Source organism: Girardinichthys multiradiatus, chromosome 4, assembly GCF_021462225.1.
Source record: "Girardinichthys multiradiatus isolate DD_20200921_A chromosome 4, DD_fGirMul_XY1, whole genome shotgun sequence".
In the NCBI taxonomy this organism is placed as follows: Eukaryota; Metazoa; Chordata; class Actinopteri; order Cyprinodontiformes; family Goodeidae; genus Girardinichthys; species Girardinichthys multiradiatus.
Genome location: NC_061797.1, coordinates 7,710,710 through 7,728,095, shown reverse-complemented (window position 1 = coordinate 7,728,095; position 17,386 = coordinate 7,710,710). Strand labels below are relative to the sequence as shown.

The window sequence follows — 17,386 nt, the reverse complement described above, 5'->3', positions numbered from 1 at the left end:
AAACCACGGACAAAATTTATTTATAAAAAATGTTCGCATTTCTTTTTTCCACTTGGGTGTTGGAGGTTGCTTTGTTTTTTTTCCAAAATTCAAATCGAAGTCAAGAATTTCATACGTGTTGTTCATTTATAAAAATGAATGTAACAAATAAGAAATAAGAAAAGTATCATTGGATCTTTAGGGAGTATAATTAGCTTTCTGTACCAATTCTCCAAAGACGCCTTTTAAGATAGCTTCATTTCGAATTCATAATCCAGTCCGTTCGACTTATTTTGAAAATCAAGACTACGTCATCAATTTATTTTACTTCAAGCTCACGCGTCGCTGCACTCCTCCACCGGCTCCGGCAGGGAGACAGTGCGGACCCTGAGGACAGGACTGTGAGCGACTGTCCTGGAGGATTCAAGCCGGGAAAAAGGAAACCTGAACTCAAAAGCCAAGGGGAAACGTAAATACGTTTATTAAACACATTTGCGAACCGCAACTTATTTTATTTGATCAAATAGTGCTAAAGCTGAAGGAATTGATTGCCGTGGCGAACTGTATTGTTTGTTTCAACTTTATCCAGACAACTTCAGTCTCTGCTGTCGGGAATTAATACAAGTCCATGTTATTATATCAGCAGTAATTCAATAAAGAAAACTACAAGACGCGTCAATATCTCTTTTTAAGTCAAGCGCGTGTTCCTACTTTGATGTGGATTAAATGAGTGGTGCGCTCACGTGCTCAACTCCTATCACACATAAGAGCAGAATAGTTACACACTGAAGGTTTTGCTGTCCGGACTCACGAGTCAACATCTCAGCGGGCCACTGAAATGTAACCATGGAGCTTCTTAGGATATAAGTGCACCCCTGAAGACTGTGCGCCGACATAAAGGAAGAAAGCGCTGCGGAGTTTCAGTAACACGTATCCGCATAAACTAAGACACCGTTGGGACTGAACCCCAGGGAAGCATCTCTAATTTTCCATGAAAGACGCCCGGACCATGGCCGCCTCCTCACGGGACAGCTGCTTCTGGTTGCTCTGGAGACAGACCCTGCTCGCGCTTTGGCTGTGTGCGGTTGGAGCGCGTGGAGCGGAAGATGAAAGCGGCTTTAACGCCGAGGTAAGACCCAGCTATTACTGACTTTTAAAAGTGAAGTGTAATCTGATAGCATTTTAGTAACAGGATAACTAGGTTATTTTACTCATGTATCCAGAGAATGACCTGAGGTGTGATATAAGTGGCTGTTATAAGGTTTCTCCAAGGTCTTTGGATATGGGCAGAAGAATTAGCCTATTGTCTCTAATAACCGCGTCATATGCTCAAATCTGCAGTATAACCAATAACAGACTGAGCACACAGCTATAAAGAATACTTAGCAAAAGTTTTCATGTTCCTTCATCGTTTTCACATTTTGTTAATTGGACTCTGGTTTCAGGTGCTCATAGCGTGTAGACAGTCTAAATATGTAAACATTTGTCAACGTTTATATATTTATAATTTCAATATCTAAACACGTACTAACATAAAGATAAAGGAACAGTGTGTACATGTATGCGTATGTAAAGAAAAAAGACGTCTCGTCTTGTGATAGTTCAAAAATGCCTATTTTGAATGACGACAGAATAGCTGACTACTCAGACTTTAAGGTGATGTGAGATGTTTATAGTGATGTTTGGTATTAGTTTTCTATCACACACACACAGTTGGTAAATTGGCTAAAAAAGTTAACTTTTGGTGTTATCTTCAGCACCTTCTGCCAAGTGTTTGGTGTGTGCCCTACATGGCTTGTGGCAAACATTAAAATTGACTTCTTATGGCTTTGTCCCCCAATCACTTTTTTATTGTCACTAACATAAAGGCAAAATTTGTTAAATACTTAGCTATAGTTGTCCTGTCAACAGATTCTCCCACCTGAGCTATGTATCTCTGCAGCTCTTACAGAGTTACTGTGTGCCACTTCCCTGCTTCTCTGATTAATGCTGTCTTTGCTGGCCTGTCCATTTAGGTGGATGCCCATGTCTTGGTAGGTTTGCAGTTTATTTGTAAACCAATGAAAACCACTTCCTATTTGTTGGTGTTTCACATAAAATTCCAATAATATCCATTATAGGATGTCGCTGCAATATGACAGAATCAGTTAAATCAAGGGGCATGAATACTTTTGCAAGGCACTTGTGATACAGCCTTTAAAAGTGAGCTGGGGCTTTTAAACTGTAAAACACAGGAGGCATTTATCGCACATCCTTGATGCATTTTTAGTAAAGAGCTTCTGTCCTGCCTAAACATTAAGACTTTATCCAAAGCAGCAACAATATCCTTTGATGACATTCTTGACCTGTTTTTGAACTTTATTGCAGGGATTTTCAATGCATTACTTCTTTTATTTATGAGACATGTTTGGGCTCTGTTTCTGGCCTTTGGAGTCTCTTTTTGTCATTCTTTTGGGAACCATCTTGTTTTTCCATTGCAACAATGTATGTGTTTTGTTTTTCTTCTACAGTTATCTTTCAGTCCACACCACTGACAAAAATGTTCATTTAGATGTGTCTATAGATGTTAAAGCATCATGTCGGGGCTTGACACAGCTCCTCATGCATTGTTGTGAAGTCGGTTCCGCAGTTATCCATCTCGCTTGTTTGTTTTGAGAGTCAAACAACAGAGATAATAGCTGACAGCATAGCTATAAGAAGGTGATTGGTGCTGGAGATTTGATGTGTTGTTTGACAAAGGGCTAAAGACAGACTGGCAGACTTCCCGGCCATTAAGAGGTGAGCCTGCCTGACACACTCAGTGACCTGGGGGTCAGGTTGTCAGTCGGGTTACAGCGTTTTCTGCTTGGCTGTCAACACAGCAGTGTGTGTTAATGTCTCTAGCTAAGACCCAAGACAAAGGCTATCTGCATTGTGTGAACAGATGAGAAATTTCCAAGCGCTTGTGGCTAAATGCAAAAGTTTGTGGGGCAGCTGGGGAGACCCCTTCATGTCTTTTTAACACTTGGAATTCTTTGGAATCCAAACAGCTTTAACATCTTGGATCAACCTTTTCTATACATCTTTGATAGTTTTTTGGAGCATAAAAATTTAGCCTATTTAACAGAATGAAATTTTAAAATCAAAATTTATTCACAAATCCTCAAATATACCTCTCCATAGCTGCACGCTACTTGGACTGTGTCCACACTAATGGGGCCCATATTTTTAGCTCAGTGTAACCATGGTGTTCTACTGGGAGATATATACTTTTTACTACAGCCTGATAATGTGGTCGTTTATGCACTGTATACAACAGCAGATCTCCTCACACTTTCTTAAAAAAAAAAAGTGTTTTTTTGTGATTTTGTTTGTTCTCCTTTTCTCTATGTTATCTATGTTTGCTGCCACCTTTTCACTGGCAATAGTATCCCTGTTGGTGCACGCAGTCAGTGTAATCACAAAAACCTAGGCTGCACACCTGCAGAGTTGCAGCAGATCCTAGTAGGCAGGTACAGATGACAATATTAACCGCACACAGGACAGCATAGCTAACTGGAACGTATGAATTCGGTTCTATTCATACAGTGTATATTAATGAAGTTCAAAAAGTTTCAGTACAAGTTCAGCCTCCAGAAACCTCTATATGGATGTTACAAATTCTGCTAGTCAGGGCTCTTTGTGAATCTTCCTCAGTTTGGGTGTTTGGGTACTTGTTCTAGGAGTAAAGGTGGTTTCTAGTTTGTAATTCAGTTATTTTGGTCGGCTTTGTGTCTTAAAAATCATGTTGGTAGCTTGCAAACAACTTGGTGCATTACTGTCACCTTGTGGTAACAATGGTAGTGAACCTTTTTGACATCTTTAAAAAAGAGTGGCACAGTCACCAAAGAGTCTTATTGACTGAAATGTTATACATAATTCATCACCTCAGACAATTTTATCTGTACTGACAGTAAAAACATTTAATATTAGTTTCAGGTTTTAGTGGCAGTGAAAGGCCCTTTTTCCACTAGTCCCTTCTCTGCGAGGTTCAGTTAAGCTCTGCTCCTTCATCAAGCTTTTCCATTAGTAAGGGTAACTTGGAACTGTTACGTGCTGAAAATGCAATGGACTAAATTTATAAAGTCAATGGACTTTTGGTCACTGATTGGGTAGGAGGTAGCATCACTAGACAAAACATATTTTAATAACTAATATCTTTAACTGTTAAATCATTGTATGCTGGGCATATTCTTTATTTGAGCTCTATAGGAAGCTAGCATTAGAAGGTGTTAGTTTACCCTTCCAGTCTCTTGCTTGTTGTCAATGGGATATGAACCACACAGTGTAGAGTAGAACTGACTCAAGACCAACCGCGATGAGTAAATACTAAAAGAAAAGGAGCAAAACAATGGTGGCAAGGGCAGAAACTCTTCTGAAGGAAAGTTCTTTGGTCTGCTTGTTTGGTCGGGACCAAAAGATAACTTTTTTTTTTTTTTTTGGTGCAGTTTGCTTTCACATTGTACTTTTTGCAAGTTAACAATGTTGTAAACAAAGCCACGTGACGTGGGAGACGATCATTGCTCCCATTGGACAGAAATGACAGGAGCAGAAGCACAGAGCGGGAAATAGATGAAAGCAACTGTGGAAATCCTGCATGCAGCTGCTCTGTTCTGCATGTGTGCCGTTATTACAGCTGAAATATCAATTATATATAATATAATATAACTGCGATGATCAATACCAGCTCATTCTACACAGATTTTGTGACGTTCTATTTATATTTTGTGAACCCCATCGGAGATGGAGATGCTCTGCACCGAGCTAAAACACGCAGACCACAACGTTGCTAAGCAAGGTTAGCAACACAGCACAATTCAGGTAAAATTTCAGTATAACGTTCACGGCTACAGTGGCTTGTTAAGTCCGAAGACACGTATGTTTCTGTAGTTGGGGGGGATTGAGGCCGGTTTGTATTCACACCAGAAGGGACCCACACAAGAGGTAGTGTTGGCCCAACTTTCCAACTTGTAATTCCAACTTTCGGGGACATTCTAGTTGAAATTACTTACTTGGAGGTCGGAAATTCTGACGTCCGAGTAGAAATGGAATGCACAACATCTAATGTTAGGCTTAAGGCCTCCTTATATGGATAAGGGAGCTGGAGAAAACAGCTTGGTGAAAACTCAAAGACAAAGATTGAAAACGTTGCCCATCACAATAATACACTTTGAGCAATTCATCATATTGGTAGAAAGGCACCTAGTCTACCTTTGAAGTCCACATAGTCCATGAGGCAATGTTAAATATTATATTTCAACATAACTCAGTGTTATTGCTTGTTGAGATGGACTCTGGTGAAGAACTAATATCCTTTCAGACAATTTTTTCAGGCACGTTATATTTCAGAGTATTTGTTGTCTGTACCGCGCAAAAGAGATCCCATCGTGTCAATTCAGCCAAAAGTAAAACTTGTAAAAGACTCAGTGCTGTCATGACGACATGTGCCAGGAAGGCAGACTTAGGTGATGAGAGCAGTTCATTGAAATTTGGGGAGATTTACCAGCAGTGGAGGATTTTGATTTGAGTGACACAGCTCAACACCCAGGGTGGCACAACCTGGGTGGGTGGCACCAGCTCTTACAAAAAAGTTTCTGTTGCTGGGCAGAGGGCGATGAGGTGTTGTGCACAGTGTAAGCCAAAACAACTGCTTTTTTTTCCACGTATTCTTAGTGGTTCTGATAAGCTACATAATGACATTTTATGTTTTGGCATCCTCAGGCCCAAATTCAAGGAAGACCCACCACTGTTCACTAATACTTAAAACAACAGATTTTAAACCATTTCCAGGTGATTCCGGTGGAGAAATAAGCGTTTATTGAATACTAAGGTGTAAATGAAGCCAGGAAGAGTACCTGGATGAACATTAGCAGCCTCTGAATTTAAATAAATTGCAAACCTGATTTTTTTCAAAGCAGACTGTATATTTAAAATAAACGAAAAAGGTGAGTAGTTTGCAATTTCAGCCAAAAAATATAAACTGCTTACATTTTATTCATCAGCGTCGCTCCACATACTGATTTTTGGCCTGAAATCCCAACTCCTACTCTGTCTGGACAAAAAGGATGAAGTGGGAGGTTAAAAGAACTAAACGAACAGAGAGGGATTATTAGAGTGTGTAACCAGAATCTGTGAAATTTGATTTTAAGAAGACGAAACATTGCTGTTAGAGCAGTAAGAGTATTATAAATAAATCATAGAAATAGGATGGAGGGTTAATAAGGATAGGGATGGTGGCGGACCTTCTCAGCTGTGGATCATGTGACAGTTGAATGTGACAGCTGTTCTTAACAGGCAGGCCAGGCCTGGGACTCTGAGGCATCTGAGGAAATACAATGAAGCCTGTTGTCTGATGAGGAAGAGCTGTGAGAGGAAGGGGAAAATGCAAGCACTCAGAGACAGAAACATAGCTGTGATAAGAGAAGTTTGAATAAAGTGAATGTGAACATACAGGTTTCAGCAGAAGCAGAGTGATGACGATGGAATTGGTGACTTATTGCTGCACTAGCCATCTTTCTCAGTCTGTAACCTCTTTGTTTCCGGTATCTACAACATGCCCACTCCTTACATCCCAGCCAGTGCCCTACTACTCCCATATGATTGGCGATCCCGTGTCCCACGATGCTGACATTACTGTAGCAATGAGCATGTTTTAAAGGAGACATGTCACCTTCGGTTGGGTGGGCCTCATAAGCTTGGTCATGCTACTGTAAGCTATCAAGCACACACAAAGTGTGTGTTTGTGTGTGTACATCAGCCATCAACTATAAAACCCAGTGTTTTCAGTATTTTTATCTCAGCTAAGTATGGAAATCATCCAGATTTTGACATTTGTTTATGAGCTAAATTAAAACAAGAATTTTCCATCTTTTAGACATGAATGTCTGGTGTTTGGACAGTTCTTTGTACCCTGCTTTAACTACACTATAACCAATTCCAGATTGGCACTGGCATTACAGATGTACAAGGTTTTTAACATGAATAAATCCAATGTAAGCATTTACCACCATAATGAGATGGTGGAGATCGTCTTGGGAAATAAATGGTCTAAGATGTTTTACAAATATGTCTTTTTTTTTTTTACTTTTTATTCAGATTGTTTAGCAACTCTTTTGAACTGTCAGCAAACATATAGTGCACATTGGATCAAAGTTTTGTCACACTCATCAGAACTTTTCTTATCACAGAAACAACTTAAGCAATGTCCTTACAGAACAAAGCGTTTCAGAGGATTTTACCCCTCAGAATGCTATATCTTAAAATAAAAAAAAACATTGACATGATCGAGGGGTTCAGCTTGCTAGATAACAATATATGAACAAATGATAGACTCAAACAGCACCCTGACACAAGCAAAAAGTCTTGCTTTGTTTTCTGTCAACAACATGAAAATATGTGTAACCATGTTGTCTGGTTTAGGAGTAAAAACCTTCAGCCAGGGTTTTACCATTTATTGTGTTTGGTGCTGCTAACTGAAGGATTTATGAAGATTCTTCTTTTCCTCCAGCTCAGGCTGCATTCTCACCAGACCTTCAACCTTCAGTGCATCACTTGGTTTCTTAAAGCATAGTTTCATTTCAGTTGTTCATCTGATGCTGCATGCTTGAAAACATTCTATGAAAACACTGAAACATGTCAGATAACTGGGTTAATGAAAGTCTTACATTTGAAAAATAAATTAAAAAACAGGACATTTCTGTAAGTTTAAAAACAGAAAATAAAGGTTTTGCAAAATTGTTTAAGCATCTCACTTCTAGGAAGCAGTAAATGCAGCGCGGTTTCTAGTTCGAGTTGGGTGATTAGTTCATAGATTTATCTCAAGCAGCAAAAGAAGAACTACAACAATTACCTACAAAAGGCTCACTGAATGAGGGATTTTCAGATGTGGCTGGCAAGAAAATGACCTGATTCATTTGTTTTTATTGTTAACTTCAGGCAAGTAGATATTTCTCCCAAACACAAAAAATGACTTTGCTCTTACCCTTGGTATGAATTTTAGGAAAAATCTAAAAATTGAATAAATGAAATTGTCCTCCTGTTCACTACCTGTCTCTGTTTCTCACTACTCCCATCCATCCTCTCAGTAGGACTTGCATAGCTGAGACATGGCAGCAGACCAAAAAGCTCTGTTAGTGTCTTGGCTGACATTGTGGTGGACACACACACACACACACACATTTGTGCACAGTCCCACACTGGCAGGTTTTACAACTCCTTGTATATTGCTGGGCCTGTTTTGCAGATAAACTCAAGGACTCTTTGAAAGACCATTTAATAGACAAGGCTGGGCTTACACACATGGGTGCAGTCGCAAGGCTGTTCTCTTTTTTCAGGTAGTTTTGTATTCTGCCCAGCTGATGATGGAGAGTAAGCGGCCAGATTGAAGTGCTGTACTGTTTTAGATGAAGGAGGTGCAATTCCGAGTCCTCCATACATCTTTCTAACTGTCCTTGTGTCTGACAACACAGCGTTGATAGGACAAATCAGCATCAGATGCTGGGGGCTCCACCAAATGTCAAAAGACACGTGGAACTGCTACGCCTGCCACAAGACGGCCACTTGGTGATACTTGTGTGCAATATAAAAATATTCTCTAGGTTTTCTTACGATTTCTGATGTTTGAGATATTACCATTAATCACTCTCCTTCATTTCTCCTGAAGTAAGAACAGTAATAGCAAATGAAATATAATACATTTCAGATAGGATGTCTTTTCCACTACATTCTTTACCAAACTGAGAATGAGTTTGGAGAAATGTTCTGTTTTCATAGTAGCAGGTGCTCAAAGTAACTACAGCTTCAGAATGACCCAACTAACAGTTAGTTTGGCAAAAAGCAACAGAAAGATTTAGATAGCGTGTTTAGGTCATTCTTTGTCTAAATTCAATGACAGCATATAAATTAATATGTTATTTAAAATGATGGAAATGAGAAGCTGTAATTAATATAATACTGTCCAGAAACTGTATCAGATATAACCATGACGATGGTTTGAAGTAGACAATCATAAAGTCTTCCTTCCACAACTTGCATTGATTCAGGGGTTGACAATAAGCTTACTGCCTTCTGTCCTTCATGTCACCTTTATGGCTACTGTCCTATGCACTGATTATTTCTGGGTACTCCTCTCTCAGTGTGTAAATCATAAAAAACACGTTAATTCCCATTCTAATTCAGGCATTAGAATTAGTGTTGTCTGGTCAACTTGTCCAGGATGTGCTTTGTGTCTTGGTTTATAGTAGCTTCCTTTTGTATGAGGGAGTAAAGAAAATGAATGTCATCCAGTCCTGAATTAGCAGAAATAAAGGTTGACTGAGGAATTGTGGCAACTTTTTTTCTGAGTTTCAATACATGATGCAGGTTTCTGTTGACTGTACATCAGCATGTTTTAAACGTCCTTATCTTGAGTCAGATGTGGGTCAGGGTCAGTTCCAGTTCAGCCCTTGCTACACAAACACACACACACACAAACACACACACACACACACACACACACACACACACACACATATTTCCGTGTTTTACAATCTTTATGAGGGCTTTTCAGTTACTTCCATTGACTTCCATTCATTTTCCTTGATTTTTATTGCCTAACCCTGACCCTAAGACTAACCCTAACCAGTTTATACCTAACCGTAACTATAACTCAATTCATACCCTTGTCCTAAACCTAACCCCCTGTCCCAAGAACGGAATTTGGAAAAGTGAGGAACAAGAAAATGTTCTCACTTTGCAATAAAAATACGATTTTTTTACACAGAACAGAATCAATTATTCATGAACTGCAATCATTTATGTTCACCGAGGAAATAAAACTTGTGAGAATATGAATTGGGGATGAAGCAGTTGGTACAACAAAGCACATGGCTGTGTTTCTATACAAAAATGTATGAATGGGTGACCCTTGGAGGTGCCTCAAGTTAAACACTTTGATGCCTGAGGCCCTGAACTGTTACGCTTCATTTAACCAAGAACTACCACACACAACACCTTGAAGGTAGTTGCTTCTGAATTTTAATTAGCTGGATTTTCATTAGGTTCCTCTACAGCAGTGGTTGATCTGGTTCATCGACATGGATTAGAACCATCCATGCATCCCATTCTTTTGAACTTCTTATCCCATAACTACCTCAGGGACTTTCTGTGTTTTTCTTTTTCTTTAATGTCTCCACTGATTCAAGGCAGAACTGATTTTGGTGGTCAGAGGTTAGGTTAGGGTCAGGGAGCGTTCCATCCTTTAAGCAGTATGTAAGGAAAGCCTTATGTACTCCCTCACCAAGGCTGTCATGTTCCAAAAGAGACAAAAATGTTGCCTTGCATTGTGTTATTGTGTGTTTCAGGCTGTAATAGAGTAGATATTCCTTTTAAAAAATGGTTCTACACATGATCTGCGATTCCTTTATAAAACACTGTAAGGCCAATGAAAAAAGATCAGATTGAAGGCAAGAGTTCTTGAGCTGGTCGCTCTCCACACACATTTACAGAACCCATCTGTGAGAGCTAAAACCAGTTCTTTTCTAATTATACTGGATTAGAATGATGAGACATTTTAGCATTTAAATTAGTTTTGGTAACACGTATGTAGTTTGATCACAGGCTTTTATTGTTTGTTTTTTGAGCACCTATTATATTTATGCTTTGTGCATGACCTTCCTGTTGATTTTGTAGTCTCAACTTGCTGGAGAAAAGAGAAAAGCTTAGTGGTCATTGGCTATTTTTATTGGCTAAAAAACCCGTTAGACTCAGCGGGGTTATCAGCAGTGACTGATCAATCAGACATGACGAATTGAACGGCGTTAACCGCAGCTTCTGTGTAAGGGTTGGTGTAATGGAAGGACACATGCAGGCAAGGTATAGCCTAGCTGTGATGTTCTGAAGGGGCTGTGAAGCTGAGGTTTGATGTTACTGACTTGACAGATATTTTGAATTTGATCCCCAGGGATTGAGTTTGATAATACCACTTCCTCTGCACAACTTACTCTTTGACCTTTTCATAACAGCCAACATATTGAATTTCAATAGAGACTGGAGGAACTGAAGAGGGGAAACAGGGGAAATGAAATGAAAGGTTTTCCTTGGACGTGTTGCTTGTCAAATAAACTGAGTGAGTTTTTGGTCCAGAGTCACGCGGGGCAACACACAAATGTGATCAAGGCAACTATGCTGAAAGGGCTGAGTTTGGTTTATGGCTTGAAATGAATGAGCAAGTAAATACAGACCTTCATTGCTGTTTTGTCTTGTGAAAGATGGGTGTGATTATGAGAGTTGCACAGAGACTCACCTTTTTTTCACCACCACTGGGTGTGTGTGTAAGAGTATCTTCTGTCCCAGTTATCCTCTGGGCTTGGGCTTTCTGCTTCAGGGTAAGTGCATGCCCCCGCCATATTGGGTTTCTGCAGAACAGGTGGGGTAGACTTTGCGTCATCTATGATTGGGTCAAATATCGCAGCTTCTGCCTCATGTCTGTCAGTAGCAGCACCGCCCCCCCAGCCCCTTGTTCCCACAGTACAGTCGGAAGCAGTGGGCCTCACTGCGTTCTTCTCTCCTTTACAATCAGAAGATCAGATACAACCCAGTCTCAATCTGTTTTTCCCAGTAAAAATCATAAAGTGCGCTTTGCATTTAACTACTAAGTCAACACCTTTTCCTGCAACAACTGCAAGACATTTGTAGTATTTATTGACCATATGTGTACACTGAAATATTTGTCAGTGTTTCTTAGCAAAATCCCAATAAGGTTAAAAAGGGAGGTGCTGCTCAGATCTAGACTTTGACTGGGCCATTCCAACACATTCTTATGTTTGATCTAAAACATGCAATTGTTCCTATGGCTGTATGTTTTGGCTTTGTGTAGTATCAGGGTAAATGAGGCTAAATGAACACCCTGGCCACACCTCTCAGATTTGTATATGTGAAGCATTTTAAATACTACATATCATTTTCCTTCCAGTTCACAGTGAGGAGTTACTTTGTGTTTGTCTATGATATGAAACTCCAATAAAATACATTGAGGTTTGTGGAAATGTGAAAAAGTTCAAAAGGTATGAACACTTTTGCAGACCTTGCATTGTAATGTGCATATTGTGATCCCTTGTATTTGTAAAACAGTTTGATGAAATATGTTCAGAGTAAAATGTCTGGATCACATCAAAGGGCCAGATAGTAATTACCATTTTGCATTTCTTTATGTCTAGTCATGGCTGAGGATGTATGGGTACCTGCCCCAGGCCAACCGACAGATGTCCACTATGCGATCAGCTCAGATCCTGTCTGACGCCATCAGTGACATGCAGCGCTTCTATGGACTGGAGGTGACTGGTCAGATGGATGCTCACACCATCAGGTCAGCAGGTCTTAGCACCTAGGATTCTATACACACAGACTTACTAATCAATAAAACATAGGGTGTAAACACAGTCAATCCATTTGGTTGTAAAGTTAGGTTATTAACAAAGGGTTAACTCGGCTATATGTTGGAAGTTTACAAAGTACACCTACAAAGGTGGGGACTTATGACATCATGCTCCCTTTTATCTTCTCACTTGGGAGCTCCATATTTGAAAAGTTCTCCTTCCTGTTTCTGATCTCTTTGAACCCATTCAGTGCCATGAGGAGACCCCGCTGTGGTGTGCCTGACAAGTTTGGAGGGCAGATCAAAACCAACGTGCGCCGGAAGCGTTATGCACTCACTGGACATAAATGGAGCAAGAGCCATCTCACTTACAGGTAACAGGAAGGGAAAATAAAACAAATGTACAGTGCTAGCTGCTTTAAAGCAATCTGTTTGTCAGTTAGGTCGGAGTAAAATGAACAAATGTTCACCTCTATGTTCAGAACTTCTTTAATCTGACTAAATCATTCTTTCTTCCTCTTTGTGACTCTTCAGCATTCAGAACTACACTCCCAAAATAGGAGAGTATAACTCATATGAGGCCATCCGACGGGCCTTTAAGGTCTGGGAGGCGGTGACCCCACTGACCTTTGATGAAATCCCCTACCAGGAAATCAAATATGGACGGCGTAAGGAGCCCGACATCATGATCTTCTTCGCCTCGGGTTTTCACGGAGACAGCTCACCTTTTGATGGAGAGGGGGGTTTCCTGGCTCACGCCTACTTCCCTGGACCTGGGATGGGTGGGGACACACATTTTGATGCTGATGAACCTTGGACCATAGGGAACCACAACATACAAGGTAATTAATCATGGACTTTAAGGATTTCAGGGTTTCATTAACATAAAACCAAACATAGCTAAAAGATTTGAAAAGTATGGAGGAAGTTCTTTTTTAATTGCTGATATATTTCAAACAGCTGTCACTGAGACTGATTTACACCTAACTTAAACAAGATGGTTCAGCGAGCCACATTATTTAATACTGTGCCTATCTTTGATCTTGACATGACTGTGACTCATCTGCAACTCTTCTTCTGGACTTGTATCGCCAATTAACTTTAGTAAAAATCATGGGTGTTGAACCATTACGCACACACACACATACACACACACATACACAAAAGATCCAGATTCTTTTGTTATGTGAAGGACTTTAATCAAAGCCTAACCCTTACCTCACCTACTTGTGCTTTCACTCTTTCATTAACATGATCTCTAAAGCCGATCACATGTCCTGACACAGAGGCCAAGCCATTTCAACCTACTTTCTGTGTTTCAATTAACCCATCAGAGCAAAGGAGTACGTTTTCGGTTACAGTCAGCTCCCCATCTGGTTATCTGCATTTGCATTGCAGACACACACAGCTAAGTATCTGTGTGGGATGTGTTTCAGAGCAGATCACAGAGATGGTGGAATGCCACAGTAAGTAGGAGAGCGTTCCACTCGGGGAGATCTGTAGATGGTCCCCTTGTTGGGCCACACTACTTAAACAGCTTTAAAGCAAAGTACAACCAAATTACTGTCTGCTGTTGACACACAAACAGTCTCAATTTAATTATGAAATGTTTGCTGCCTTCCAGGAGGGTTATTGATGAAAACTACGAGCCTGAGGGTTGTTTTTTGGATTTATCATTCTTTCAGCTCAGAAGGCTTCTGCTTTGCTGAATTAGATCCAGTACCAAACTGACAGTTTTACTGGGAATACAAAGCTTATTTTTCCTTTTCCTAATTTAGCTACTATTGACTGAGTGTTGTTGTGATATAGTAATTCAACATATGGCGAGTTGTTGTTTTAAATGGTAATAGGTTCTGTTAACGCTATATGTCTTTTTTAACTGCAGAGGGAAGACATCAGCATTTACCTGTTTAAGTGTTCTTGCTGCAAAGTGAGCTCCCAGTTCGTTTTGGGAAGTGAATAGTGATATTGATATATAACAGTGTTATTAAATAAAAGAATGGAGGTGTAAACCTTGTGTGACTGATCAGCCCTGCATGTTTGAACTGAACAACTCTTCCTTTTTAGCCAAAAATCTCAAGCACACATTACACAGATGAGACACTGTTGGGGGGTCTCAGAAAATCACTCCTTTTGTACAACAGGAAAGATTTGGCAAAAGGAACAGCAAGTTTGGAAAGATGGTTTTGGTGGTCTAGGTGCTGCTTCAGTCTTTGAGCTCTGGGAGCCTCCTTTTCTCATGAATAAGGTGTGAGATGGAGCTCAAAGGCAAACACACCTTCAGGGATTCAAAATAAAAACCGATTGATAAAATGTGTCCACACTCAGTCAGCAATAGCTTCATTTGCTTCATTTCTAACACTTAGAGTTAAGTCTTTCTTCCTGTCCAGTTGAATGGATGTCTTAGTTACCTTTCATCTGCTCCCTCTCTAGTCATAAAGGCTTTAAAAGACAGCTGATAAAAAAGGAAAAAAAGTTAATCTCATTGGAAGGTTTGTTTTGTCACCATTTCCTTCGCCTCAGTTTCAGTGAACAATGATGCTGTTCAGCTGTGATCATCCTTGTCTTTCTTTGTTGATAAAAACCTTAAACACACTACATAGAAGAGACGCTGCTGGGTGCTTTGAGGAATTTATCTTCAAATGAAACCAATGTAAGTTACTGGTAAAAAAAGGCAGAGCAGACTTAGTGTGTCTGTTTTGGTTGCTCAGGTGAATATGGCGAGGGAGAAGGGCACGGTTGTGCTCCAAGTGTTCAGAAGAGAGCCTTTATGAGAGGGGGATTTTGGAGCTCTGGTCTTAACGAGGCTGGTTTTAACTGAAGCAATTAAGCAGGAAACGTCAGCTATGAACATTTAGGTTAAACTTTAGCTACAGCAGAGAAACGATTTTAAACAAACTGCACACCTTGGCCACTTATTTCACCAGTTTGGACTTGTTGATCAAATTCATGACTTGCCTGCTTGCTTTAAGCCTGGCACATGCTGTACTATCTCAAAAATCCTACAGGACTTGAACATGTCACAGTGTGTGAGCACGGTATAACAGTAAGTCCTGTCACAACGGAAGATGCCAGGCTTCATGCCTTGTTGCTACATCACTATCACGTCAGACAGCAGTCTGGCATCCTACTATTCATAGACAGCAGGTTGTGGATGTTAATGTACTTATTATTGGAATCACACCGTTAAAGGAGGAAGAGGAGGAGGGAAAGGAGAGAGCAGTAGAAGTGCCCGTGTCTGAGCACAAGAGAAGAATCAGATGGTGCTTTCAGCAGCAGTGAAACTGCACTATTGTCCCAGAAAATATCAGGCACTGCTATTTGTTGTTGGTGGCCTTTGGTCCTGGTAGCTCTGAATTGATGTTTGGTGTAAAACATATAAAGATTTCTTCTGCTTTCTAAACACGAAATAACCTGAACTAAAATTTAGACACATCCTGATACAACATTTAGGAGTAAATACAGTGCTGTAAAAAAGTAGCCATCTTACAGATTTCCTTTTTTTTTCCCACACTTTAATGTTTCAGGTCATGAAACTGCTTTTAGTATCAGACAAATGCAAAATAAAAAGTTCAATTAATACTTTGATTGTTTAAGAGAAAAACATTCTCCTAACCAACTGTGCCCAACGTTGGAAACGTTTTCTTGTTAGTAAAAACTTCCAGTGTTTGCAGATCTGCTAACAGTCTTCTACATCCCTCTAAAGGAAGATTGGCCCGGTTCTCTTTGTGAAATTGTTTTAATTCAGCCACATTGGAGGGCTTTCAAAGGTGAACTGGTCTGTTTAAGGTCATATCATCTCTAATCGGTCTGTTGTTTTTAAGCTATTTCAAGTTGGACTTGCTGGTGTGTCATGAATTATTGGCCTGCTACATAACTCAACACCCTTGAGCTTAAGGTCAAGAATCGATGGCTGGACATTGTCCTTCAGGATTTTTAGTTCAGAGCAGAATTCATGGTTCAAATATGGCACATTGTCCAGCTGCTAATGGAGCCCAGACCATCACCATGCCATGTTAGTTTTATGCCACATGTAACAGGGACATGTCCACCTTCTAAAATGTTCCTCTGATGTGTCGTCACTCCACAGAATATTTCCCCAAAGGTCATGGATAACAACAAAACATCATCAAGGCTTTTGTGTTTTACTTGATCAACAGTGAGTTTAACCTTGGTGCTGTCACATGGAGGCCATTTTGTCCAGTCTATTTCTTTTTGTGGAATTGTGAACACTGTGAAGAAATGGATGGAAATAGCTAACTTGCCAAACGCTAAACATAGGGCAGATATAGCTTCAATGGCTGAGATGTTAGACGTTTTCTTCTTGCTTTCTCTGTCCAGCTGAAGGGTTGTCACAGTTACCTCACAAAGGCGTCTTTATCTCTCCTCAGAGCTCACTCTCTCTTCATTCATCTCCAGCTATCTCTTGCACTCTATCTTGTCCGTTGCTGTTTTCCTCCCTGAAGTGTTTGCTGTATCTTAGCATTCCATAAGGACATGCATGTGACTCAGAGTACACAAGGTGGGGGAAGGAGGAACTTCGTATCCTTGTGTGTGTTTCTCAGAAGAAGTGAACAGATAGACAAGCACACAGTATTTCCTTCTCTTGTGCACACACAGCAGGAAAATCACTATCATTTTCTCTAATGCATGATGTCACTGGCACAAATCTCTCCAATCAGTGCCGCTCGTTATGGGTCAGACCTAACACTTGGCAAGTTCAAAGTTCATTCAGGTTCATGGCTCCGGGTGAAGGACAAAGAGGTATTGACCGAGGGGAAATACCCGGCTATGTTTTGGCTTCCCTTTAGATAGGGACCTACAGGAACATGTTGGAGGAAATAAACCTGTTTAACGTTTCAAAGATGAGATGTCTTCTTGTGCTGAGATGAAATATAATGCGTTGGTCACCATTGTGTTTGAGTTGACTCAAGCAGGGGACAACTATTTCTTTGACCTGTTCAAAGTGACAGGAATGTGTGCAGATTCATATCAGCTGTTATTAGCATGACTCTATCATTTCTGTCACAGAGAGGA

General features: G+C 40.2%; 1 protein-coding gene across 2 annotated transcripts in view; it reads left to right on the top strand.

Moving 5' to 3' along the window:
• The first annotated feature begins 355 nt into the window (after positions 1-355).
• mmp15b (matrix metallopeptidase 15b) overlaps positions 356-17,386 on the top strand; it is a 35,400-nt gene continuing 18,369 nt past the window's right edge. Inside the window, exons 1-4 of one of the 2 annotated variants that reach the window (XM_047363246.1) lie at positions 356-1,108; positions 12,192-12,340; positions 12,601-12,723; positions 12,884-13,191. In XM_047363246.1, the coding sequence (XP_047219202.1) occupies positions 971-1,108; positions 12,192-12,340; positions 12,601-12,723; positions 12,884-13,191 (718 nt within the window). In that variant the 5' untranslated portion in view covers positions 356-970. Of the gene's footprint in view, positions 1,109-12,191; positions 12,341-12,600; positions 12,724-12,883; positions 13,192-17,386 lie in introns of those variants that run through there. The other variant, XM_047363245.1, reaches the window with a different exon arrangement.